This window comes from Hirundo rustica, chromosome 5, assembly GCF_015227805.2.
Source record: "Hirundo rustica isolate bHirRus1 chromosome 5, bHirRus1.pri.v3, whole genome shotgun sequence".
Lineage (NCBI taxonomy): Eukaryota > Metazoa > Chordata > Aves > Passeriformes > Hirundinidae > Hirundo > Hirundo rustica.
The window spans coordinates 62040551-62067769 of NC_053454.1; the positions used below are offsets into that span (position 1 = coordinate 62040551).

The window sequence follows — 27219 nt, forward strand, 5'->3', positions numbered from 1 at the left end:
GCTGATTTTAAGTCATGCTCTGTCGTAAACCTCAGGTCTCACCTTAGAGAGCAGCACAAAACTTGCATCAGGAAATACTTCTCTGGAGAACCCCTAAGAGGGGTGATATGTTTAAACAATATGAGCAGGTGATCGCTTAGCAAATGGTGGAGCTGAGAGGCAGAAATGCCACTGGTTTCCTTTGTGAGCATTCACAAACACTTCAGAGATGGTTTTGTCTCCCTCAACAGGCTCTTTTGTTTTAGGAGAATCTCTAACAGATAATTTCCATATAGGAAGGGCACCGTTTTCTTGCTTTATTTGCTAAGAGAAAGCTAAAGAGGGTGTGGAAGTCGGGTAACTCTGGAAATCCGTGTATTTTCATTTTACTTTACAATGAAAGTAGCTTTGTAGGAAGATCAGCGATAGGGAAGGTGATGGGGGTTATTTTTGCCTAGAGGTGAAGAAGGAGGAAATCAGAGCCAGCCGGAAGGGGAGCAGGAAAACATTTTGCTAGGAAAGTGGGAGGAAAGTCGGCAGACTCAGAAAGATGAGGAGGGAGGCATCAGGACTGCGAGCAAAGTGCTGACACGCTTCCTGAGAACCCAGTTTGCATAATGGAAGGGGTCTAAAGGAATTCACTGACTGGTGTTGCACTGACCCACAACCAGCTGGGGATGTGAAGGCTCCAGGAAACCCTGTAATGTGCCTGCTGGCCAAGCTGGAGGGAGGATTGACAGGGAGAAGGCAGAAGCAGGAAACAAGTAGGGCTGTGGGGTGTTACTGAGAAGCACAAGGAAAACATCCCCCTTCTGTTAGTCCTTGCTTCAAAGGCAGCCTGCTGTGGAAAAGTGAAATCATCTCTCCCTAAACAAAGCACGTCAGTTCTTCCCTCGCTCTCTCACTCGCTCCCCAATGTCCCTCAAATTCACCATGAGCGTCAGCCCTGGGTTCTTTGTTGGTGTTGTGTGTGCTTTGATCTCCAGGCTTGCAGAGGAACAAGAGAGTGATGGGGCTGATTCATCCTAAAACAGTAACTGAGAAAACTCTTTCCACTCGTAGGAGCGAAAATAGAGGCTTGTGAAGAGAAAACTCTGCTGCAGCAGCACAGAGCTTTGTAGATCCTTAGGTTTTTAAACGTTTGTTTGGGAAAATGTAGAGTTTTTATTGCAGATACTGACTGTTTGGATACCCTACATTTTCTCAGCCTCATTTTTATGCTCTGTTTATGAATCCTTTTGACCAGATTTGTTTCCCATTTGTGGCTCCAGCAAGAGATTCAACTGGGGGAGTATTATTTTAGCAGTAAGGAGGGTCAACCTATTACCAGGTAAACGTGGAAGTACAAAAAAGTAACTGGATTTATGTTAGTTTTACTGGTTATAAGTGCATAAAACTCATCACCCCACCTCCAGCCCACACTAATTACAGATACTCAGGGCCTTTTGGATGATCGCAGTCCTCGCTCCCCAAGGTGGGCTTCGTGTGATCCTTTCTGGCTCCATGGACTCCAGAGAGATGGCAGCTCTGTCCTCTCTGGTGTCAGCGTCGGTTTGGGATCTTTGGCTGTGAGGATTCATGGGATTTAAGCCTTGGGTATGGAGTTGCTCTCCTGCGCAGTGGGAAGCTGCAGAAGCGTAAGCCCTGTGAGCTGTAACCCCTCTGAGGAGGTCAGAGGTTGGTCACTGAGGTGGGGAGCACGGCCTCGTGTGCTGCCTCGCTTTGCTCCGGAGCACACAGTCTCTTCCTGCACACCTTTACCCCAGCTCTGGCTGTTAATTTCCCAGCTCCAAGGCTGAGAGCACGGGGCGGAATCTCAATGGATGCTATACCCCGTAAAAGCAGGAGGTGAAGGAGGCAGCCCTCTGAGGAGCTCGGATGCCTGCCTGCAGTCAGGACCAGATCAATTTCTGAGTTGTTTCTGGGCTTTTGCAGCAGCATTGGTAAGAATCACCTGTGCGTGACATGCAGGAGACGTCAGCTGGGGCGAGGCTGCAGTCGCTGCTGCACTCCTGCAGCTAGGGATGCAGAATTCCTCCAGGGTCCAATGTGAGCTTGTCTTCAGCTTGTAAATTTAGATTGCCTGACAATCTGTAGTAATGCTATCACAAGAGACAAAAGATGGAAAGGTGAACCTGCAGCAGAAATCTGACAAGAGGCCAGGTACTCAAATCAAGCCTCATTGTTACATATCTTTCAAGACAGTCGTCATTTCCTTTATAATTTTCTCAATTACCATAATGAGGATTAATTTGGCTTCCAGGTTGCCTTACCACTGCACCTTTGTGCACACAAAAGGCTTGTTGTCAAACCCATTGAAGCAACTAAGTTCAGGAAGAGGTCAGAAGAGACAAGCTTGTGTTCTGCTAGGGAAAAATGGAAAAAGGAAAAGGTTTGGAGGCACTTTGATGCCACTCTTAGCCTGGCTTTGAGGGCTGCTGTGGCAGTTTCAGGCTATGGATGGTGTGTGTGGGAAAATGTGAACAGCAGGAACCACAGGAGAAGGTCATACAGCTGTACAGGTTCTGCTCCTCGTTTTTCCATGGTGGGAGCAGACGGAGGTGAGTGCCTGAGGCCTTCAGGGGAGCTAAAGAGAAACCTGTAGGCAGAGGCACTCAAATTCAGAGAAAGGTCTTGGGGAGCAAAGGGCTTTGAGCTGGCTTCGTGCAAAGCTTTCCCAAGCTCACTTAAGGGTGGGAAAGAGGATGCTTGAATGGGGCAGGAGGGATGCAGAGGAAAAGTGAAAATGTCGTGGTGCTCAGGAAGAGCACAAGATGAGGAGGAGGCAGAAGGAAAGGAACGCTCCTCAGATGCGGGAGTTTCATGTAGAACTTTGCTCTCAAAGTTCCATCCCTAATGCCCTCCTGGAGTCCTCAGCTAAGCTCTGTGCTATCCCTCCGTGCTCAGTGTCCATTGTTCCCTGCTCCCTCCAGACTGCCACCCCCTGTGCCAGCAGTGCGTGGCCGACCTGCGGGACACCGGCAGCGTGTGCCTGAAGTGCCAGAACTCCCGTCACCTGCTCCTGGGGGATCACTGCCTGCCTGACTGTCCTCCGGGACACTACGCCCGCCACGGCGCCTGCAAAAGTGAGTGCTCCCTGCACACACCCTGAGCAGCTGCAAGGAGCTGCCCGGATCCTTGGGACGAGTCCCGTGAAATGGCTCCTGTTTAGTCGAGGAGCTTTGTCCAGCTGCCAGGACCCTGCGCTTGAGCAGTTTTTTGTTTTGTTTTTGGTTTTTTTTTTCTTGCTGGAAGGAGTTTCTCAGGATGTTTTGCCGCTTGAGATGGAACATCACCCTAACTAAGGCCTGTCACTGGGGCTTGTCTTGCTACAGTAATGGCCCAGAAGGTGATGGCTTGTAGCAGCTCCTAAAACAGAAAGGCAGTTTCATTCAGCTTTTAAGGCTGGACCCCTGGCACGTTTTATTTTCTAACGTGTCCCTGCATCTCCTCCACTTTTATTTGTTGATGTGGTTTCATATTCCAGTCATTGTCGGAGCTGCTTGATACTCCCCGGGCTCTTAAAAAGAAGCAGGTTCCTTTTCTTGTTCTGTGGCTGACAGAGACATGGTAAAGCTCAAAGCTGAGCAAAGGGTGTGGCACTTTAATTTCAGAGAAAGGAACCAAGACCAGAAATTCAGCGCAATGTAGATGCTCCTTTTGCAAGAAGTGGCATTTCCTAATCTGGTTCAGGGTGGGTAATATTTCAAAGCTTCTCTCCAGCATTCCGGGAGCTGTGTGTTTATTTACCTGTTTTTGACAAATGAGATCTCAGTGCCATGAAACATATTTTGTGTCACTTGGTTGGGAGAGAAGGTTCTCTCCCTGCGAGAGAAAAAGGTTTTGCCTTCCTGGAAATGTAAGCCTAGGGATAACATTTCTTCCCTTTGGTTTAAAGGTTTAGTTTAAAAGGAGCTGTGCGTTTTTCAGACTATGCCAAAGCTCATAGGACATTTTGTTCTGGCTTTTAAAATCCCTAGCACAGCTCAGTGTGGTCACTTCTGATTCCTTTGCCCACTCTCGCTCATGATTAATATTACACCTATCGTGATAGGTGTAATGATGGCATCAATCTCTAGGTAAAGGCCTGTCAAGAAGTTAAACAGACTAATAATTTTGCATGTAGCGTCTCTGGAGAAAATGATAGGGTACATTTGCCTCAGCCACTGTGATATTTTAAATCTCTTTGGTAAGACTAAGAAATGAGCCTGAAAAGTCATGAGTGAAATGGGGAGAGGGTGCATGGAGATAATCTGGTCTCCATCAGTACAATTCCTACTGAAGGGATGGATGTGAGTCTTCAGGGAAGGGTGGAACTGTCAGAGAAGCACTAGATGGTTCCAACACAGACAAAGAGGATCTAACCTGAAGCTAGTTGGGAGAACGCATGAGAGGGAGGGAGGTACGTGCTTACCCTTTTCTCACTCTTTTATGCCAGACAGGTCCTGGCCAGATCCTGAAAGGGTTTTTCTAAAGAAGGGAAGGTTGAAGAGGGTAGAAAGAGAAAGAAAGGAGAGGATCCTTTCTTTGGCAGGAGGCACCGTGCACCACTGAGGGCTTAGACTTGGCAGGAGCTTTTGGTGCTCACCGTCCCTGCTCTCAGTCCCTGAGAGTGTTTCTGCTGAAGCTTGTGAAACTTGCCCTGGGACCCGCTTTTCCTTGAACTGAGACACTTTTTTGCTGTCCCTGCAGGGTGCCACCCCTCATGTAAAACCTGCACTGGCCAGGGTCCCTTCTCCTGTTCGTCCTGCGACGCCAGCCTGGTTCTGTCCCACACGGGCGCGTGTGCTCCGCTCTGCTCCCTGGGGTACTACAGGGACGACAGGCAGACCTGCAGACGTGAGTGCCTCTCCCCCAGCCACCTCTCCTCTCCACAGTGCATTTGCTGACGTGTCTTTTCTTGCTCCTTTGAAACAGGAAGGTTTCAAATGCCTAAAAATACGATGTGAGTTGACAGAGGTGATGAGCTGCCTGGGGAGCAGGGCCTACAGCAGGGGTGAACTTTGAAAACAGTAGCAGTTTTGTTATTGACCTCAAGGACAAGAGGCTTTGTGTCCTGCTGTAAAAATCTGCAGGAGCGTTTGTGCAGGTTTCCCTATGATGGATTCTGGACTTGATGAAAACTTGGCGAGTTGAGACCAGTTTTAATCAATCCTTCCTAAGGCAAACCCCCTCCCCACTGCACTGCCTGCCAGTACATGCCATGGAAGCTGCATTTGTAGCATTTATGTCCATTTGTCCTCACGTGAAACCCCAGGAGAAACAAGGTACAGCTTGGTAGACACACACCTGAGGTGATCCTAATGATCTGGTAGAATTGATCTGGTATTAACTCAAGTTTTATCCTACTCTTGCTATCCTTTGTGAATCTCTCAGGGCCTCTCTTTTCCTTTGTTATTTTGTGATCACGCTGGCCCTGGGTTATTCCTCATAATTATTGGGCTTGATGCAAAATGCAAAATGTTATGGTCCAAAGATATAAAAACCAGGAAAAAGCCCTGCTTGAATTGTCCCACTGTAACACACACACCTAAAAATGAGTGCATACTGAAGTGGTTTGGTCACTGTGAACCTGAACACTTAGATTAGTGAAGTCCCGCATTACCCTGATTTTAATTCTCCCGATTTATGATAAAATAACTCTGAGTCCAGGTATCAGTGGCATCCTACCTAGACCCAGTATCATCACTGATGAGGTCCTGTAGGAGGAAACCGATGTGGTTGTCAGCTTTACCTGCCTTTTGTTGGAATAGATGCTTCTCCCGAAACTATTATTTCCATCTGATCAGCAGAAATGGAGACACCTTACATACATTCAAGGAAATAGCTGGAAACACTTGTACCACTCTTCTCTTGCAAAAAAACCCCAGGCTATTCAATAATAATAAAAAAAGGAAAGTAAAGGAAAAAAAAAGGGGAAAAAAAAAAAAAGGATTCTTGCTGTTCTGGCCAGTTTCCTACAAGCTCAACAAAATACTCAGTTTTCTCCTGCAGTTGGGATTCTCTTATTGATTGCTGCACCAGAATATCTCCCTTCCAAATTAACATGCCCCTTTCCAATGAAAGCTTTCCTGTTGATAGCTCCTGCCTCAAGATATCAAGGTAGACCAGGAGTGTTCCTGAGGCCTGCACCCTTCCTGAATTTGGTTCAGGGGCTCAACTGCAAATAGATTTTTTTTTTTTTTTTTTTTTTTGGCAAGCCAATTCATCTACTCTAATCTCCTTATTGCAAATGGCTTTTTAAGAAGTGTTTGTAATCCTTGGAGCAGGAGGCTCAAGGCCAAGTGTGTTGGATTTTTGTCATTCCAAGTGTCACTTGTGCCTTTTCAAGTGCTGCTGATAAGCCATGGAGATACAAATTGTCCCAGGCTGCTGGGAAACAGCCACTTCGAGGGAATGAAGATTGTTTAATCGGAGGTTGGCTGCTAGGCTGAGAAAATCTGGTCTCTCTTCAACGTTTATTTTAGTCTCTTTGCACTTTTGAGGAACTCAGGGTTGGAATGAGGTTCAGAGTGATGCTGAGTGCATGTATGGGCTCTGGGAGATATTTTTAAACTCTGTGACATCCTGGCCCAGGAACAGTGAGAAGCTTAACGAGTCCTTCATGGGCTTAAAAATTCAGATACGGAGTCGTGCTGATAAAACAAGCAGACAGGTTTGCTTCCAGATACAGTTTTTGCTTATTCTTCTGGCATGCCTCCGTGGGTAGCCTGATTTCCATGGATTTAGACTTCATGTGGAATGTTTCACTGTATTTTTAATAGTTGGCTCTTTGGAACACTTTAAAAAAGTGATTTTTTTCATGTAGTATTCTTAAGTGAAGAATAATCAGAAGAAAAAGAAGTGGCACTAGAGCACCTAAAAGCAGGTGCTTGATTCTTTAGGTAAACATTTTGCTAGAAGTCATTTGTACATCAATAAGATGCAGACCTTCTGTGACATTTTTTTAGAGGAGCTAAAACAAGGAACGGTTTTGAAAAGCACTGTGTTCTTGCTTTAGTGAGAGCAACGTGGGTATTTTCACATTTACTCTGGTATTTGGAGGATTTTTTCATTATAAAACTGTGTTTTGAATTAACATGTCAGTATTTATCACCCAAACTGTTAGTACAGCCTCCTGCGAAGTTTAGTTCCTGGACATCAAAGAGGTGAGTTGAAATATCCTGAACCTCTGGACTTTGATCCTAGATTCAGTAAATCCCTGAATTATTTTTTTTCCTGGCATCTTTATTGCTCCCTGCAGTTCCAGAATTCCACACTGCGTGCAGATAAAAAGGTGGAAACGTTAAGTGAAATTAAATGGGCCTTTGGTCCCACCAAGGATTGCAGCAGTCTACTCTGCTCTCCAAATTTCTGTGTTTCTGGGTAAGGAGCTGTATGAAATGCAGGTTGCACAAAGGAAAATTTAAAAAAAATCAGAGCCAGGGAAAGGTCTTGTTCAGGGATTTGGATTCAGGGTCGATGTTTTACCCTGGCCAGTCCTGAGGAGAGTAAGAAGCAGCGTGAGGGGACATTCCAGCCTATTCCAGAGGGAAAGAGGCTCTTTTCATTTTGGAGAATGTGAAACGGAACAAAACAAGCGAAAACTCTGAAGTCTCCAGGGAGGACAAGAGGAGTAGCAAGGCTGCAGGGTAGCACCATTTTTACTGCTGCAGTCAGCTGGTGCATGGCTGATTTTTCTTGTCTTTCCACAGCTTGCAGCAGCCAGTGCCGGAGCTGCGACTCGGCCGCCGGCTGCACGTCGTGCAGGGATGCAGCCAAGGTCCTGCTCTTTGGGGAGTGCCAGTACGAGAGCTGTGCTCAGCAGTATTACCTGGATTTTTCCAGCAAGACGTGCAGAGGTGAAAAATACCTTGCTGGTTGCAAGGGGAAAAGAAAGGAAAGAAAAATGGAAATAGATACAAGTGCCTCGGCTAAGAATCCGTTAGATGGCAGCGGGAGCTGTGCAGGTGGCCTCCTCTAAAAAGGGTGTAGGAAGGGGAAAACTGTGCAGTGACAGGTTGCTTGCAAGGTTTCTGCAGGGTTTTGGGGTTTTTTTTGCTTTTTGGGCAGCCTGCTGTCACATGCTTGAGCCTTTCAGTGGAACGAGATTATTGCAAATCGCTCTCTTGTAAATGATTTTGTAACTGAGCCAGCAAAGTTTTCAGGGGTCAGGCCCAGCAATTCATTTAGTCACGGGTCAGCTGCCAACGAGTGAGCTCGCCAGGATAAGTCTCTTTCAGGGGCTTATCTGGCCTCCTGTACTTACCTGCCTCTCTCTCTGTCTTATTAAATCCTGCATCACTGGATGGCCGCAGAAACAGCAGTTTGGAGTGATTTAAAAGACATGGGACTTGGAAGATTTCCAGAACTCCTCAACAGAGTGTTCCATAATGAAAATGAATGATATTTTCCCACAGCTTGCAGACCCCAAGTGCTAAGCCCTTTTGCAGGGTGAGCACCCCAGAAAGGACAGCCCTGAACTGATTTTTGGTTTCTTCCAGAGTGTGACTGGAGCTGTAACGCCTGCAAAGGTCCCCAAAGGAATGACTGCCTGCAGTGCATGGAAGGCCACATTCTCCACCAAGGAGCTTGTGTGGAAGAGTGCCCTCCAGCTTTCTACCGGGAGTCAGACACGTGCCAGAGTGAGTTATTACAGAGCATTACTTCCAACACGTTTCCCTGCTTGTCTCCCAAGAGCTGTCAAGCTGAACTCTGCCTGTCTCTCTTTAGGGTGTGATCAACCCTGCCTTCAGTGCCACCAAGCAGACAAGTGCAGCCTCTGCCCAGCCCCGTTCTTCCTCCTGGGCAGCCTTTGTGTCCCCAAATGCGGGCAGAGATACTACGCAGACGAGGCACAGCGCGAGTGCACAGGTGAGCACGGCGAGCTTGGTGCGGGGACAGTGGGCAAATGAGGAAGGAACTTCTTGCCAGCTTCTCTCGTAACTCTTTGCCCACTACCTTGACTCTCTTTGTCAGGTAGGTAAGACACGTAGTGGTGTTTCTGCTCTGACCCTGGGAACAGTTCTGCGTGCCAGTGGCTGCGCTGGTTTTGCAGTGTCTCAGTGGGGTTGTGCTTTCCATCCGATGCAGCTTGTCCTCCTGGATGCCTGGAATGTGACAGTGGCAGCCTGTGCCACCTCTGTGATAGCACCACGTTTCTGAAGAATGAGATCTGTGTTTCTGCCTGTGGCCGGGGTTTCTATGGCAATACACGGACCAGAGAGTGTGAGGAAGGTGAGTGTCTCTCGAGAGACAGCACCATTTATCATCAGCGTAAAACCAGTGACAAAATTATCTCGGGGGAAATCCCTTCCTGAATCAAGTTTAGTGCTTGCCTTTCCATTCTTTATTCTAAATGAGGATCTACTAGTGTGTCTGCGGGGCGAGCCAGCGAGTGTTGGCTTTCAGTTCCGTGGTGGGGAAAGCAAAGTGGGAAGTGATCTGCCCGAGTCATGGTTGGGATTGGGATGGATTGCAGTCCACCCGGGTCAGGAATGAACAGGGCACCCAAAAACTAGCGGTGACAGGCATGATGCCGACACAGTCCGTGGTGATTCCCGCAGTGACACCTCTCCCTTCTCTCCCTTCAGGCGGCAGGCGTCCCGCGAGCCCCGGTGTGAGCGGCACCCTCGCGGTGGGCATTGGCGGGGTGCGGCCCCTAGACCTGTCCGTGCTGGGCGCGTGCGATCCCGCCGGTGCCTCGGGCCAGCTGCTGTTCCACGTGGACAGCATTCCCTCCTCCGGCCGGCTGGTGATGCTGCTGGACGGGCAGGAGGTGCCGCTGGGCCACGGCCGCAGCTTCAGCTGCGGGGACGTGCGGGAGAGGAGGGTGCGCTTCGTGCACGGCAAAGAGGAGCCCAGGTGACTGCGGGAACGCTTTCTTCCTGAGCTCTTGCCTCGCAAAAAAAAAAGTTGTACCTTGAGGACAGGCGATTTCCTTCTTCCTTGGAAGTGTTCCTCCAGGGAGGCAGAGTTCCTGCTGCTCCTAAATCAACTTCCAGCATACTTACACCGTACCACAGGGTAACTGGCAGTGCAGAACTTCTCAGTTCTTGGTAGAAGCGGTCGCTGTGACCCAGCTCCCAAACCTGCCGTGCTTTTGGGGTGCAGGAATCTGTCCCGTCTTCAGGATACTCGGCTGAGAGTTAAAACTAGTCTATTAGTCTGATTGTTACCACAGTTTCTTGATATTGTTAGGATGCTCAGGTGATGTCACTGCCGTGCTCTCTGGCATAGTTTGCCTTCAGCCATTCCTTGCTTGCCTTCAGTATGAGTTCTGTTAGTATCCTGGAATAATTAGTGGTGATTAGTAGCTGGCAAAGCTCACGCTGCAAGGATGTTACAAGGAAGCAGATTTTTCCTGCAGCCAGGCAACAAGGCAGCCACACTGCCAAATTTCACTCTTGGTTTGCATCACCATAAAGCCTTGGCACCAGAGTGACGTCAGTGGAACTGTTCTAAATTTCTGGCTGCATAAATCAGGGAGGTCCTTGATCTAAATGAGGTCTGCAGAAGACTTTCAGGGTGTCCTGATGCCAAGGGTTAGCTGGTGTTCCCCAGACTTCAGGCATATGTTCCTGTATCCTGCCTTTTTTTTTTTTTTTTTTTTTTTAGTCTACCTGGTGGTCACGATAAAATATCAGCAACTTGTCTTGAGAAACAAAGCTACTTTATTACTAAATATTACTCTATTTATTATTTGTACTGTCACTTGAAACTTCACGGTGTTTGGTTGGCATCACTGAAAAGTAAATGGGAAGGAAAAACCCTGGCAAGTCCTGAAGCCAGATAAGTGACGTTTTTCTTTAGCAGCAAGCGGCTGACATTTGGAATTGGCACTTTATCTTGGGGATGCCATCCGGTGTGGATAACGTTGCTTAAAGGGAGATGAGGGTATATTATTGCACAGCTAAAGGTGTTTTATTACCTGTTGTGACTGTTGTGAATCTTCAGGAAAAAATACCGTAAAAACATAATTGGAGAAAACTTGAGCTAAAGCTTCTCTCACTGAGCCTGTCATTTTTGCTGAATGTATAATGTGCCTATCATCATCGACTCCTGGAAGAGTACTTCATTAATTTATATTATATGAATTAATAATATATAATTATATTTTATTGATTAATTTACTACAATAATTATATTAATTATAATATTTTGGCTTGTTGGGGACCTGTTTAGGGAAGGACAGTTTTCCTTGAAGGTCAGTGATCAACAGTCATTCTCCCACCTTGAGGTGATCAACATTCAAGCCTTCTCAACACAGGTAACAAAGCCTGGAAACGGCCCCAAATTGCCCCAAATTTTGTACCATCTGAAGCCCTGGTTTCTTGCAGGGATAACAAAGCAGCTGGGCAAAACTTGAGCAGGGATTCAGATCAGACAAATTGGACTCAGCTCTCCCTTAGGAGGAAAGGGACTTGGGGAATTGACTGGAGAAGTTGGCCTGTGTCATTTTGCTTGTGCAGGGAGTTGCAGCTGTGCAATCATAGAGCAAATATCAGCAACGCCTAGGGAATCCCTACTGCTCCAATTATCCTTTGGATCTGCTGATGCTCCAGTTCGGCCTCTTGCTGCAGGGCAATTGGGCCAGGATTGATCCCGATGGCAGGAAAGCTTTGACACTCGGGTTCAATGCTCCATTCTAGGACAGCTGGGAGTTAAATCAGCGTGAGCTATTTAAATTGTGTCTCCTAAACTTCTCACCACTTCTGAGCAATGTGGTGGTACTGCCAAGTGCCTGTGTCTCCTGTATCATTTTTATTTAAAGTCTGGGGCACATTATATGGGTCTCATCCCAGAGGGGGTACAGGCACCTTAATTGGGTTCCAGGCTTCCAGGGAGGCTTTGCAGCTTGCACTGAACTTTTTCCAGCGTGGAAAGCTCGATCAGAAGTTGTGACTACTTGGCAATATCCTTACAAATAGAGACCTTAAAGTGCAAAAGAGAATCTGCTATTCTTAAGGCCCATTTACATCCTCAGAGGGGGCACCAATTGATTGGACAGAATTCTTCTGTTGCTGGCTCCTTCCTGCCTACAAGCCTGGCTCAGCCTTCGCCCTCACCATGGGTAATTTATATTCCATATTAGTCATTCCCATAACTTCTGGAAATTAGAAGTGCTCCAGTTTGTCCTTTAAGAACAAGACAAACTGTGGGTTTTGATCCTGCTGTGTGTATATTGATTCTGGCTGGTGCTGAGATCTTGGCTCAGCCCAATCTCTCGTTTACCTCAGTAGGATGTTCACCTAAGTAAGAGCTGCAGTCACTGCCCCAGAATACCTAAGTGAGGTTTAATGAGAGGAATTTTGCCTGTTGATCCCTAATAACCCTGGGAAGTCGTGCACAGGTGAGGTGGCAGCAGTCAGCTCCCTGATGGATGTTCCCAGGGCTTTGACTTTGTCTCTGCAGGACTGCCTCCCTCCCGAGGCAGTGCATTACCCACGGCAAATGATGTTTATTGGGATCAATAGAGACTGCAGATTGAAAGTTTCTTGATGACAAAGACCTGGAGAACTGATTTAAACCAGCAGAAATAAGGCCTCTAGCAGATCTCTGGTATAAATTGAGTGAAGCTGTGAGGAGTGTTGGAAATGAGGTAAATACTGATGATGAAGACACCCAGTTTTGCTGTCAACTCAAAAGGCTAATGAGGATCAGCTAGAGTCAGATGCTTTCTATATAAATGCCTGAAGTTTTTGCCTTTCCTGGGCCTAATGTGTCCTGAGAATCTTCTTTTAATGGGACTAATTCAGTTTAAATGCTAAATTTTGTTAGATCTGCCCATCAAGGGAAAAGGTGTGGAGAGTGATTCTCTGCTGCTAAGAAATAGCTTTCCAGGGATGAAGTGAGCTGATATAGTTATCCCCAAATTTTTAATTCCAGCCTTTGGTCATGACCCAATCTCCCAGGTTCAGCAGACACCTCAGAGCTGCTTTTGTGTTCCAGGCCCCGTACGTGTTCAGGAACGAGCCCCTCCTTGTCGGCAGGGGGGAAACCGGGACGATATCGGAGCTGGTGCTTGGCGTGGGGGACAGTGACAATCCTCAGGACGTGGTGCTGATGGTTTTGGAGCCCCCACGCCACGGGAGGCTGCTCGGGCCCCCTGGGGACCCTGCCACCTTCGGCCTGCGTGACCTCGCGGGCGGGCGGCTGCGCTACGCCCACGACGGCTCCGACAGCCGGCAGGACGCGGCTCTCCTGCAAGTGAGCGACGGGTACCACTTCCAGAACGTCCTGCTCCACATCAGGATCGCTCCCAAGGTATGTGCTGGCACGTAAACCCTGGCAGGCAGATTGAGAGTCTGGAGAAGCGCCGCTCTGTCCCTGAGGTGTCACTAATCCTGAGTAACCAACCTGAGAAAGTAGTGGATTGATTGGGTTTTGGAGGTCGCCCGAATTTTTGGTTTGCAACAGCTCAAATTGTGCAGCTTTGATGATTCAAAGTCCATAGCTGATGATAGCTGATGATAGCAAAATCCATTTTATCCATTTGATAAAAAGAAATAAACTGCAATAAAACAGAAAGGGAAAACACTGAAGATATCTTCATTCCCTATTAATATGAAAGAGTGGGGCTGTCATTAGAGTTGTCCGTAGAGACGGTCACAGTCTGCAGCCCTTTGTGTAGAGATCTGACACAGTGTCCTCGAGTTCCACCCCTCGGAAAGGAGTGAGGAGGAGGTGACATTGCCCCTCTTTTGCCCTCTCTGCCGTGTTAGATGTCCTTCACAGCAACTTGGGCAGGACAATTTGAAGGGAGCTTTGCAAGCACTCAGTGCATCCATGGAGCTCCGCACAAGGAGGCACTGATCCCATTTGGAGCCTGCAGGTTCTCCTAAAGCTATGGCAGTAATTAATGTTAATTAGCGCCGTGACTCACACAGCAGTCTGGGGATGAAACAGGAATTGCTTTCAAGGCTGGTGCTGTTATTAGACTCCTGGAATAAGAGGAGCTCTGCCTGTGGTTTCTTCCCCCAGACTGCTTCCATGGCCCTAAGGAGCCTGAATAGGATCACAAGGACTGTGAAAATGCTTGGACACCACTCTGGTTTTGTTGTAACACCTTTTTTCCCCCACCACTGTTGATTAAGCAGGTTCTTGTAAATGCCAGTGAGGGTGAATTGCTGAGAGCAGTTTCTTTTATTATCTTGGTTTGTGCTCCCTTGTCTCTCCTTATCATTCCACATTTCTCTGTGCAGCACTTGGCTACAGAGAGGAATGAAGGTGGTGACAGAGGTGAGAGCAGGGCAGCTTTTAGGGCTTTTTCCAGTCCCTTTGGTTGCTAATGGCTGCTTTTCTCATCCAGATTCTTTGCTGGACCTGTTGCAGTTTGAGCAGGGACATGGAAGCCTTTCTTTTCTGAGAGGCCAGGGGGAACACAGGAAAAAAAAGGCAAAAGATGTTTATTTTAGGTGTACCCCAGACCTCTAGAGTCCCAGCCAAGGGAGGTCTCCAAGGTATTTGCAAGGCAGCTGACCTTGCCCTACCTGGGAGCAGGTAGCTGAAGCACAGACCAGGGAGCTTGCGAGCCTCCCTGAGCTCTCTGAAAACACTTTTACTGTGCTGTGAATTCATTCATGTTAAATACATTTTTTAAATAGATTACCAAGCAAAAAGAGCTGTCTCATGGGTCTGTTCTTATTAGCAAGCAGCGTCAAAGCCATGTGGGAACGGTATCACAACGTGCTGGATGGGTTTGACATGGCCAGTGAAGGAACATTCAGTCATTTAGTGACCTAAAAGCTGAAGGTTTCCTTGTTTATAGCACACCCACAGTGTAAATAGGTGGGTGCATGGCAGATGTGCCAAAAAGGAGGTCGGAAACCCTCCTGTAATATGGTTCCTTTTCACAAGCATCTTTTTAGCTCTCGCTCCTGTCTCTGTGGCAGATCCAGAAGAACACAGCAATGAGTCATTGATCAGTTTGGGGGCTGATTATGGGGAGTAGTAAATGAGGAGGAAGGTGATCCCTTAGATGGAGCAGTCAGGATTCTGACTGATCACAGAGTTCAAGGCGAACTGCAGCCGCAGCCGACTTCAAGGTGAATGTGCAGAAATCCAGAAAAGGAACCACATTTACAGCAGCTGGGTTTATAAGAAAGAACCATGGCATGGAAGAGGTCACGAGGATTCTGATGACCTGTCCAAGAAAGGAAATTAGAGCCAAAGAGGGCTGATATAATCCTTGAATGCCAGAGCAGCATTACTGAAATAAATGGAAACTGTAGTAAAACTATTACTGCAATCCAGTGCTGACATCCACATTTCAGGAAGCTTAAACTAGTATTGGATAGATATGAATTTGAACAAAAAAAAAAAAAATAGCCACAGGAATAGTTTGAAGGTTAGGAAACCCACTGAGTAACTAAAGACTTGGGTAGATGCTCAGGGAAAACGAGGATGGTGATAAAAGACAAAATTACGGAGGGGGGCTTGGGTCAGGAAGGTTTAGGGTCAGCAGCAGGAAATTAGGAATTAGAGGACAAGGTCAGTTCTGCAGGCTGGGAATTGGGTCTGAGGGATACAGCAGAAGGATCCACAATAATTTCTTCAAGCAGACAACCAGGGTGGAATGCGTAAGAAATTCCAGAATACTCTCCTTGAGCCTTTCTTTTCCCTTGGAAGTCTGTTTCCATCAGTGCAGCATTGCTCCCATTCCAGTCAGCCTTTTCCTGCTGTCCCCTGCCTGCAGAGTGACAGGAGCCCCCGGCTGGTGACCAATTCCCTGGTCTGGGTGCCCCAGGGCGGCATGCTGCAGATCTCCAAGACAATCCTGCACGCCGAGCTGCCCGGCGCCCGGGACTCTGACATCACCTACACCATCGCCGAGGACCAGCCCAGACATGGTAAATCCCTCTGGAGTTCTGCTGTCGGAGAGCAGCACCCTTCCCTGGTGTTCTGTGCACAACCAGTAGCATTTGGGGGCGTGTTTCCTTAGAATGGTACGCTGGGTGAGTGCTGCTAACCTCAACCTTTCCTGCTTCTGATGGCCATGCAAAGTAACAAAGCACTTTTGCCCTTCCTGATCATCTGTGTTTCTCCAGTGGTGGTGAAATCCCGGCGTATTTACGGCCCTGAGAGAGCAGAATCTTACTGCCAAAAGACAGTCCTCCACAGTGAATGTCTGGTTCGAGGAGCACAGAGTAGCATCTACCTCTAGAAACTGCTGAGCAAAACTTCGCCTTGAAGAATTCCCTCAGTTTCGTGACATTTGATTTAATTTGTCCCAGAGGAAGGGGTTGCCAACTGAAACAGGAATTGGAGATGTTTGGATCTGTAGATAATTCTTGTCCCCAAATTCCTTTTGAGAGGCTCTGAGCTCAGCTCTCAGAGCAGTGACTTTCACCAGCAACCCCGTGCTTAGGGAGGATCTTCTGGGCACAGGCTAAGGGGGAGTGTGGAAGGTTCTGGGATTTGTGACTGAGCTATGAATGGAGAAGAACAGGAGGAAAAAGAGGTGTCATGTGGAGGGAAACAAAATAAAGAAAGAAAAGATAAATGTTCTTTTCTTACTCACCATCACTATTTTCTTCACAAAACCTGTGTCTTCAAATAACATATTTTACACTTCTAAGAAATTATACCACATTTAATTTGCTGATCCGGGAAAATCAGAGGATCCCTCTAGCAACATCCATTGTGTTTTGTTTTGGGTTTTTTTTTTAATCTCTTTTTTTGGTTTTTTTTCCCCCCCTCCTTTTGCTGTGAGGGCAGGCTGGTTTCCATAACAGCTGCCAGCACCTGATGGAAACAGAGATAATGAGAGTTTTGCAGTTTAGAAGAGAAGTAATTAATTTGTATTCCCCCTTCAGTTTTCTGCAGATGAAGGTCTGTCTTCTCGTTTTTAATAAGCATTTACATGAAAACAGGAATTTTTCCCCGAGGAGCTTGTCTCCTGCTGCCTAACCCTAAAATTTATAATCCTGTGTTTCTATCACCATAATTATTGCTGCTGTGATTAACTGCAGTAGTATAAACAGGTTTGTAGTTGCAGGTGAGGAAGAAGCAGCAGAAATCAATGATCTCCAGAATTTTATCTAAAATGCTGTTTTGCAGAAAGGGAGGGAAAAAATAAGAGAGAGAAATGTGGAATATTGGTCCTGAATCCAGGAGGCTTTATCTGCCTAACTTAGTCTGTGACTAATGGGAAAGATATTCACACCTATAGAAAACGCAGAATTTGATTTTTAGATTTTTAGGGGAATTCCCACGAGCAAAACCATACGATCTGGAATGTAATTAGGGTGCCGATAAAGGAATTTTAGTCCAGAGTTTGATGATCGAATGGAAGTGTGATATTGCATCTTGCTGAATTGCTTTTTCTGTTGCTCCAACTTCTCAAGGGTGGTTTGGGGAAACAAAATGGGAGAGCTTATGATGGATGTTTCACATAACAGAGTGATTAATTATCAATCAGCAGAATTATCAAGCTGTTTAATGGAATTAATTAACAAGATTTCCCAATGTCACCGGGATGTCTCAATGTCTGCTGATGGCTTTTTGGAACTCTGCTGGTAATTCTGTCATTTAACACTGCGTGAAAAAAAGCTCTGACTGGGTGGGCATTTGCCTCGGCCGCTCCTTAGTAGGTGCAAAGGCACCTCTTGCTCCCTGTGCTGAAGCTCCTCTTTGCTTTTCCCAGGGGAAGTGGTGCTGCTGGTCCCGATGCCGGCGGACGGCCCGGCAGACTCCTGGCAGCTTTTACCTGATGGAAGGGCAGCCTCACCCACAACCTCCTTCACCCAGCAGGACATCAGCGATGGCATCGTGTGGTACAGGCACTCCGGAGCTGAAGTCGAGAGTGACTCCTTCCAGTTCCAGGTATTCCTCACCGTGTCCCTGGAAATACCACCTGGCAGCTCTCTGAGGTTACTCCACTTGTGTCTTGTGAGCCCCAGTTTTAGCAATAGCACAGATATGTGTGTAAATACGTGCTGGCAAATACACCACCCTCTGGTAAAACCGATCATATTTGCACCAAGTGAAGAACGTTCCAAGTGCCTTTTTAAAAACGATGTGTTTTGCGAGCCCCAGAGCCACACAGCCCTTGGTTTCTAAGCGAATAATTTAATTTTGGCTTCAGAGCCCTTCGTCTTGCAAACAGACCCAAAGGTAGAAACACTCCCCAGCAGCTGGGAGAGTAAAATAAATCCCCACTCCCCCCAGGATTAAGAGCCATAAAATTCCTCAGACAGGTCCTTGCTGTTTGCCGGGAGGGTTTCACAGCCTCCCATAACTAAGCCTACGTGAACACTGGCACACGGTGTTTGTTACATCTGGTTTACAAGGCAGGAGCAATTACTGTAGCACCGGAGAGGCAATTAAGGTAATTTCTAAAGTAATTAACATAAGTGATAATGAGGAATTTGTGAGTGTCAGTGTCGAACGAGCTAATCTTTGGCTTAATTGCTGCGTTCCTCTTACAGACTATGCATTTTGCACGAGTTGAGTGTTTGGGTTTAGTATCTCGGAGCAGTAGCAATAATTGTACAGAGAGCTAAGAAAGGGAGCCGGGAATTCCTGGTCACATCAGGAGACCATGGCACCCCTGTCCAAGCCTTGAACTTTGGGTTGGGACAGCTCAGGGCCAACATGTTGTTTTCATCGGTTTTAGGACAGAGCAGGTGGAGCAAAGGGCTAAAATGACATCATTCCTTTCATCAGAACTTACATCTTTAATGCATTTTCTAAAAATTGAGCTTCAGGATGTCTATTCCCACTCACATAGCACTCTGTGGTGTTCCAGAGCACACTGCCACCCCTGCTAAAAGATAAAGCCGTAACTGAGTCTATCAAAGAAGGGAGCTGTATTTCTTTGGACGCTTACTTCACCCCAGGATTGCTGGGAACACTTGCAGGCTCTCCTCTATGGTTCTGGTACTCTGAGGTTTTTTAGCAGTTTTACATAATTTGCTTTATATGTCTTTGCTGCAGGCTTGCAATTAGGAGTTAGACACCCTTGACTTAATGTTTTGGTGCTAGGGTGGAAAATATAATTTATGAGTCTGTGAAACCCAAGTACAGCCCATCTTGGAAGCTGTTGGGATCACAGGGAGCCGCTGCCAAGGGAAAGTCTGAAACTGGTCTAGAAATCACTTACAAATTCACGTGATCTTTCCTTCCCAGGTGTCCAGCTCTACCAGTCCACAAACCAGCTTGGAGAGCCACGTGTTCAACGTTGCTGTTCTGCCCCAGACACCCAAAGCCCCTCAGCTTTCCCTCGGCTCCTCTTTGCACATGGCTGTAAGTGATGACACCACACGGGTGGCTGGAGTAGGAACGGGGAAACAACAGATCAGAAGAGAAACTGGAGTGGGGGGTGCAGAAAATACCCACGGAAAGCTGAAAAACTCAATACTAAAAGTGATGACTGTACAGACTGGAAAGTGGGGGGCGGGGGGGGGAAGAGACGCAAAATCAACGTTTTATGGAATTCTTACTCTTTCCTGGGAAGCCTGGAGGAATGGCAAGAGAGAAAAAAAGTGGGTTAGACCGTAACGAATGGGTTTTGCCAGTAGTTCCACTGCAAGCTTGATCCAAACTGTAGCTCTGGGAATGACCATTTGGATGAGAGTGGTCTCTCCAAGGTGGTTCATTCCCCTGCTGTGTTGATTGGAAAGATGATCTCGGAGTTGAAAGTCAGTTTTGTGGGCTCTCAGACTGTGGTGCAAGCCTTCCCTGTGTGTCCCCATCACGTGTGGATGAAGTCCAGCTGTTCCCTCTACTTCTCCTGTTCTGCAGGCCGGGCACGGGGCCAGGAAAGGCAAAGGAAGCGATGGGAGAGGGATTAGTGGAAAGTCCATGGCACAACAGACTTGTCAATGTTTAAAATAGTGGCGACCTTTCCTGGGTGATAATGAAACATGGTCAGACTGCTACTTGGAGCCATTTATCTTCCTGCTCCTGACTTTCTGTTGTTGTCATTATTGACAAAATTGATGGGAGAGATGTCTGGCAGAGCCACGCAGCACTAGGTTTTATAGCTAATTACTCCCTACAAAATTCAATAAGGCCATAAAACACCTTTTATCTCACCACCTGCGAGTCCCACCTTTGGGAGAGACAAATAGCCCCTGCAGGCAGTGAGGAGGAAACATAACCTTAAATCTTTCCGTCAAAAAATTGCACTTCCCTGCCCCAATGTGATCGAGTTCTGTTCATTCGTCTTCAGACTCCTTCAGAATGAGACTGCTAAAGCTGAGAGGGAAGCACAATACTTTGAGTCTCCCCATCCCTCTAGTCTCGACTTTGACTTGTGCTGCTGAGAAAGGTCAAGGGAAGTTTGATGACTCTTTTGTTAAACTGGACACAACATCTGTATTGGTTTTTCTTCAACCAAGTTAACCTGCTTCCCCCTTATTGGTAACCTTTCATGTTCCAAAGCAGATTATTTAAGTGCCCACATCCTTAATTTAGCTTGTTCTCTCCCTATTTTGCTGAAGATTATGAAATGAGCTGAGTGCTTTTCATACCCAGCTGAGCTGTTTAATTTGGCAACTTCTCGGAGCTGTTAATTCTGCAGGATTAAGGTTCATGAGCATGTGGAAATTAACTGGTTTGGGGCACTTGAGTCTCTTCAAGCAGCACTATGATTCCTTTAACGCCCTGCCTGCCTTTGGTTCGTGATAATCTTGTTATGGAAGGATCAGAGCAATTTTAGACAGGTTTAAAACAAAAGGGAAAGCTTTGGTTCCTCTATGTTCCAGTGGAAAGGGCTGGGCCATTTTCAGGGTTTCTTTTAAAAGAGAATCAAGTCTAGCCACATCAGACTATATGAGAAAACTACATAGACAGTGAATTACATATTCATCCAGGGAGTTCTTGATTAAACTAGGCTTTCCTTTCTCTCTTTTTAATTGCTGTAGACCAAAAGAGAAAGCAGGCCACCTGTGAGTGTGAAAGTTGTGCATCTGCAGAGGACAGGGGGTCAGGTTTACATTTAAGAACTGGGCCTTTACATTTAAAGGCTGATTTATAACTAGAGCAAAGCAAATTCTCTTTCAATGCATTTTTGGGTGAATCTTCCCATGTCTCTGGCCTTGATGCTCATGGTCTGATATGTTTATTGAGGTGCTGGAAGACCGTGTGACAGTGATTGAGCCTCATCACCTCTCCTTTGTAGACCCGGAGATTCCCAGTGAGAAAATCCTGTACAATGTGACCGTGCCTCTCCTTCCTGGGCAAGGCAAGTGAACCTGTAGCTGCTGCATTAATTGCCATTTTTCTGATCACATACCCCTTGGAGTGTCATTTTGTGGATGCACCTGTTAATCCACTTGACCCCTTTCCTTAGCTTTTGAACACCTTGTTCCTTAACCCCACTTCTTTGGCTTCTTTAGGAATGTGCTGCAGAACTCAGACAGTTTTTGCTACTGTTTGAATAATACTGAAGGTGTGTCCAGTGGCCTTCTGCTTCCCACCTCTCCAGTGAGAGGTTATGTGACAAAATGCCTAAGTGAGGAATCTCTGTTTAATTTCTCTGATCCCTAGATCCCATGCTCGATGCGGTTGCATCCATATGACTTGTTCTGGAGCTGGTACAAAGAAGTACCCGGGGAAAGCAAAGGAAGCTGTGGAATCAGATGAAGTAATTAACCCCTCCTGGTAACGCTGGTGTCTCTGCACCCATAGGTATCGTGGAGCACAGGGACAGGCCTCTGTCCCCAGTCAGGTACTTCACCCAGGCTGACATAAACCATGGCAGGATTGCTTATCGTCCGCCGACCGCCGCTCCTCACCTCCGGGAGATCATGGCCTTCTCCTTCGCAGGTGAGCATCCCAGTGCTCCTTGCAGGGCTGGGCCAGGCAGCTGGACTGCTGGTGTTCCTCCTTGCTGAGGAAAGGCTCCTGCCCAGTTCAATGTCAGCATGTGCTTTCTCCAAAATCCTCCAACTCGGCATCAACGCCTGCTTTCCTGTCCTGACCACAATCACTCTGTGCTCGTGTTTGTCCCACCAGGTCTCCCAGAGTCCGTGAACTTCCGATTCACAGGTATGTGGACCACTTGCTCTTTCCTGGCCAAAGCAATTTTCATCCTTTTTTTGCCCTCCCCGTAGCCTGTTACTCCTTGGCCTTTGTTCTGCAGCAGGCACACCTGTGGGCGCTCAGTAGGAATTTCTGGAAATGCGCGTGCCTGGGGAATGTTAATTCGCCTGGTTCCCAACAGTGTTCTACAGAAGCTGAGCTGCAGCTTGCTAGGGACATCTTTTTCCAGTGGCTGCCTGGAATCAGTCCTAAAAGCCTGATTCATCCCTGTTCCCCCCCAGTGTGAACAAGGAGTTTTATGCTCTCATATTTTTCTAATATAGCGTGGAAACATTTCTGCAATTAAATTGCCACAGATAGCTGCTTGCCTGTTTAACGCATCGCTCTGTTTCTGTGTGCTTTCTGGCTTCCGCCAGCAAGGAGAAGTCCATGTTCTGAGTTAGGGGCAGAAAGAAATGCTCTTGGCCTGTGTGAAGTGCATGTCCACAGACAAAGGTGTGGCCTGGAAAGGTGGGAGATGAGTCAGGGATGTGGGATGGTGATTTTTGTACAGGCAGGTGAATTTCCGAGGTGAAGGGTGCCTGCAAACCCATCCCTGCACTCAGGCTTGGTTTCTGTCTGTGCCCAGTGTCTGGTGGGGAGCACACGACCCCGGAGATGGTGTTTGTCATCCACCTGCTCTCCGCCGAGCAGCAGCCTCCGGTCTTCCAGATTGCGGCTCCGTTCCTGGAGGTCAGCCAGGGGGGCAGAGCCACCATCGGTGAGTGGGGTGCGTGGGGCGGGGTGTGGGGCCCAGCTCACTGCCAGGGGGCCCAGGTTCACTTGCACAGGGGTCACTTGAGAGCCGCTCTAGGAGACAATTCCCTAATACAGCCTGAGCATCATGAGGGGACAAAATGTTTCCATGAAACTCGCAGCTCTTGGGCTAGGGCAGCTCCAGAATTATTTACTTTTCTTGTACTGGCTGAATTATGGGGATTTTTGGCTCCATTTACACAAGCTATGCTCTCTTTCCCTGGCACAGGGATCCAGTTGGCTGTAAGTGACACGGATACAGCTCCTGAGGGTCTTTTCTTTGAGCTGGTGAAACCTCCCCATCATGGCATTGTGCTAAAGTACAGCGCAGATGTGCAGGAGCTCATGAGAGCAGGTAAGTGGAGCAAGAGTTTCCCTCAGTGCAGGACAGGGGTCAGCCTGGCTGGTTTAGGTGAGCAGGAGGAGATAGATGCCCCTGGCAGATAAGGATGCATCCATAGGGAAGTCTTATCTAGCTGTGAGCCCATGAAGCAGCTGGGAAGAAAAAGAGGGTTGCTGCCTTCCTTGGGAATCATGAGAAGTCGCTGTGCCCCTGGAACTGGGAAGGTCACAGCTTTTCCTCTGCCCTGCCAGCTCCTTAATAAGTGTCTTCATAACTCACAGCCCTGGCAGGATGGGATTAAATGCCAGCTTAGTTCTTGATTAAGGTCATTTGAGTTGGATTCCTGCTCTGAACAGTCGTTGTGACTCGTGTGTCTCCTCCCTGGGAAGGCGACACCTTCACCTACGAGGACGTCACTCGGAACGCTCTGCAGTACGTGCACGACGGCTCAGCAGCAGCAGAGGACAGCATGGAGATCTCTGTCACCGACGGTGTCACCACAGTCACCACGGTGCTGAGGGTGGACGTGTCCCAGCTGGACACGCACGGCCCGCAGCTGGCCCCAGGCTGCTCGCTGGCCGTCACCGTGGCCAGCAAGGGCTCTGTGACCCTCTCCCGACAGCACCTCGCTTACACGGTGGGTTTTCATCTGTTTCTAAACCCAGGGAATGCTGCCAGCCCCCCTTTCCTTATCCCCCACACATCTTCCTGCTGTCAGCGTGGATTCTGTGTAGAGAGCTCAGGTTTTGACTGCTGCCAAAAAGGGGATAACAGACTCTTTCATCCCACAGGGATTTGAGGTTATCCCCATTTGACTGTAACAGAGTCAACTGTTTGAACTGCCATGCTAAACATGAGAACCTAGTTAATCCCAGATTTTTCTATCAAACAGACTTGCACATGGATTTGCTAAGTGTTAATCCCTTGAAAATTTCAGCCCCCTCACCCACCTTCCAAAATCGCTTGGCTCTTTTTCTGGGCATGTTGGAAGGGGGAAGGATTAAACAACTCCAAGATGCTGCAGAACTCGGTAGCTTGAGTTGATCCCAGGGCTTGTGTGCTGTGCAAGGGTTATCCTGCTGGTGACATTCCCAAGAAAGCTCTGTACTCCTTGCAGATGATTTCGCAACCTCCTGAGGGAGGAGAGATTGCAGTACAGGTGTGAGGCTGGAGAGACCTGAGCTGAGAGAGGCTGGCTGGCAGACAGATAATCGGGAATTTTTTTTTTTTTCAAGGGATCACTCTGGATACAAGTCTGGAATCTGTCCTGTCCTCCTCTTAAGAGGGAAGGCTGACAAGGGAGCCGTTCAGGTTTAATCTGAGTAAGAGGACAGATAGGGAAAAGAGGATTTCACTCCTGACCCATATGCTCAGGATGTGTTGATTTCTGCTCCGGGTCTTATTTTTCAAGCATGTAACAAAACTCTTCTAAGAAAGGTGACATCTGAGTTGTGATATCATAGCGTGGTTGTACTTGATGTGGTTGAAAAGAGACAAAATCACCTTTTAGTTCAGTGTGGAGTACTTTGAAAATTAAAATACCAGGTTTATGTCTGGGAGACTGTGTTAATGTGATACAAAGACATAGAGAAGGCCTTTCTGAGCTGAGGGAAAATGAAAATACATTTTGTGGTCTATTTTGAAAATGTCAACCCTCTTGACTCTCTTCTCATCAGTAAAAGAGCTTAATTTACTATGCATCTGTGGGTCTGACTCAGCTGGGCAACTATATTTCCCTATAAAACTTACTCTTCCTTCCATTTTTAGTGTAACAAAGCAATGGCTAATTTTGCCCTCTGTTGATTTGGTTTGTTTCTTCATGCTTAGGACAACAATTCTCCTGACTCAGAGATCAGAATCCAGTTGATATCTCTGCCAGTCTATGGAGCCCTCCTAAGGATGTCAGGCTCCCGCAGCGAAGAACTTTCCAAGGTTTATAATTTCACCATGGAAGACATCAACAATCAGAGGATCAGGTAGCAAGGAGCACTATTCTCAAGCCATGCCAGTTAAAAGCTCTGTGGGCTTTTCCCCAGGGACTTCTGGGCTACTTAAAAGAATTCTGGGAATGAATGTAAAGGAGGGCTGGGAACTGAGACACCACCTTTCTTCCAAGAGGATTGCCTCACCCCTAACTGCAGGGACGGGATGCGTCTGCCCGGGGGTCAGTGAGACTCCCTGACTCCCCGTGTCCTGATTCCACAGCTACTCCACCACGTTTGAGACCAGCAATCAGCCTGTTACCGACATCTTCCACTTCTCTGTCCTGGATGCTGACAACAACCGGCTGGACAGGCAGATGTTCACCATCACCATCACCTCTGCCCTGGCACTGCCCGCACTCATCGCCTTCGCTGACCATGTCACTGTGAGTGGCTGCCCGGGACACTGGGGACAGGGACAGGAGCAGGAATGGCAGGATGGGAGCAACTGAACAGTTCTCCTGGGCTGGGGGGAAATCACTGAGTAAAACAGGGTGTTACTTGTGCCGTGCACAGAGTGAGCAAATCACTTGAAGGCCAGAGGAGGCTGGCAGTTCATCTGCATCCCTGAACCTCATCTGTTTATATCTGATCTAATGAAGAGCTGCTTGTCCCTAGGGTGTCTTCTTGCTGTCAGTGGAGCAAGTCAGATTCATTCCCACTCAATAGTTCATCCCTAATTTTACCAGGGTGTGTGTAAGAGATGAGCAGGAGACAAGTCTGAAGACACCTGGTGCTTTGGACCGACCCGGAGCATTTCACGCTCCTTATCAAAGCCTTTGGAAGTCATCTCCTGTTGGAGCAGCCCTCTTATTGGGGGGTAAAAATGAGCCGAGGCACAGGCTTCTTGTTAGACAGCATAAAAAAGGCCCTGGTCTATTTCTCTTCACAGCTTAGTCATCTTAACTCCAGCTATTTACTGACTCTGAGCTCCTACTGTTGGTTTCCCTTGGAGACTGACTGCAGGCTTTTACCTGGCTAGACTGTGACTGCAGGCTCTAACTGCAGACCCAGACTGACCTCGCAGCAGTGATTCTTTATGCCCAGGATCCTGCCTCGTGATTCCCTTCCTCATGCTCCTCAGGGTTCCTCCTCCAAGATGATCCTCTTTTATCTCGCTCATCCTTTTTGGATATAACTGTTACTCATCAGGGGTGAGGTCACCTGTATTCCCTTCTCCTACAATCTCCCTCCTTTCCAGCTTTGTATTCCCCCTCCCTTGCCTTCAAAAGGCACTCCACAAGAAGGAATGCAGGTCTTGCCTTCCAAGAGGTCACCATGGCTCTGCCAGTTTCCTTCCTGCCCTGATAAAGAACTCACAGGCTCTTCTTGGAGGCCAGGCAGGTTTTGTTCTTCCCATCCCACCTGACCTCCCTGCTGAATTCCTGATTAACATACCTTGCGGAGAATGGAACAGCACTCCAGGGCCCAGACAAGCCTCTTCCATGGAGGCAGCCTCTTTCAGTAAGGATTTGTGTTGTCTGCTGTTGCTTTCCAGGTGGATGAGGGAGGCAGGGTCCTGCTGCTGGCTCATCACCACTTCTCTGCTGATTATGAAACTGCTGCCAAGGAGGACCTGAGGGTCACTGTGGTCACTCTGCCTGTGTATGGCTACATCGAGAACATCAGGACAGGTGAACTGCTTGGCTCTCCCTTCTTCCTCCTGGCTGGTTTGTGTTCCTAGCAGGATCATGTCTGTCATATCCCATGGGGTGAATAGCTTGTGCTGCATCTAAAACTCCAGCTTTCCCGGTGCCCGCCCTGACACAACAACTGTTGCTTCCCTCAAAGGCCACAAGATGTGGGAAGCCAAGTTGTAGAAAGGAACATCCCTCCTTCTGCACCCTTCACAATGTGCCTTTCTTCCCCTCATCCTGCTGGGTTTACCTTGAGTTTGTCAGCCACTTGAGCATCCTTTCACCAGTGATATTCTTGTTTGCAGGCGAGAGCTTTGGCCCACAGAGTGAGTCTGCAGGGACCACAGATGCGTCCTTTTCCCTTCAAGATGTTCTGGAGAACAGCATTTACTACTTCCAGAGCGTCCATGAAAGCATTGAGCCCACAAGTGATGTTTTCAGCTTCTATGTGAGTGATGGCTTCAGCCAGTCAGAGGTGCAGAGCATCAACATCACAATCCAGGTACGCCGGCTG

General features: G+C 47.7%; 1 protein-coding gene across 5 annotated transcripts in view; it reads left to right on the plus strand.

Moving 5' to 3' along the window:
• Nucleotides 1–27219, plus strand: part of FRAS1 (Fraser extracellular matrix complex subunit 1) — a 108635-nt gene that overhangs the window by 60431 nt on the left and 20985 nt on the right. For all 5 annotated transcript variants that reach the window (XR_009207889.1, XR_009207890.1, XM_058420752.1 and 2 more), the window contains 22 exons: nt 2913–3065; nt 4672–4818; nt 7674–7820; nt 8463–8603; nt 8692–8832; nt 9052–9195; nt 9552–9822; nt 11143–11227; nt 12910–13224; nt 15656–15809; nt 17606–17784; nt 19090–19206; nt 21034–21148; nt 21595–21732; nt 21922–21954; nt 22577–22708; nt 22973–23098; nt 23476–23723; nt 24914–25062; nt 25292–25454; nt 26567–26702; nt 27011–27207. Coding sequence is in view for 3 of the 5 variants with exons in the window: in XM_058420752.1 (XP_058276735.1) it covers nt 2913–3065; nt 4672–4818; nt 7674–7820; nt 8463–8603; nt 8692–8832; nt 9052–9195; nt 9552–9822; nt 11143–11227; nt 12910–13224; nt 15656–15809; nt 17606–17784; nt 19090–19206; nt 21034–21148; nt 21595–21732; nt 21922–21954; nt 22577–22708; nt 22973–23098; nt 23476–23723; nt 24914–25062; nt 25292–25454; nt 26567–26702; nt 27011–27207 (3431 nt within the window). In the remaining 2 variants the exon portion in view is untranslated. The remainder of the gene's footprint in view (nt 1–2912; nt 3066–4671; nt 4819–7673; nt 7821–8462; nt 8604–8691; nt 8833–9051; nt 9196–9551; nt 9823–11142; nt 11228–12909; nt 13225–15655; nt 15810–17605; nt 17785–19089; nt 19207–21033; nt 21149–21594; nt 21733–21921; nt 21955–22576; nt 22709–22972; nt 23099–23475; nt 23724–24913; nt 25063–25291; nt 25455–26566; nt 26703–27010; nt 27208–27219) is intronic.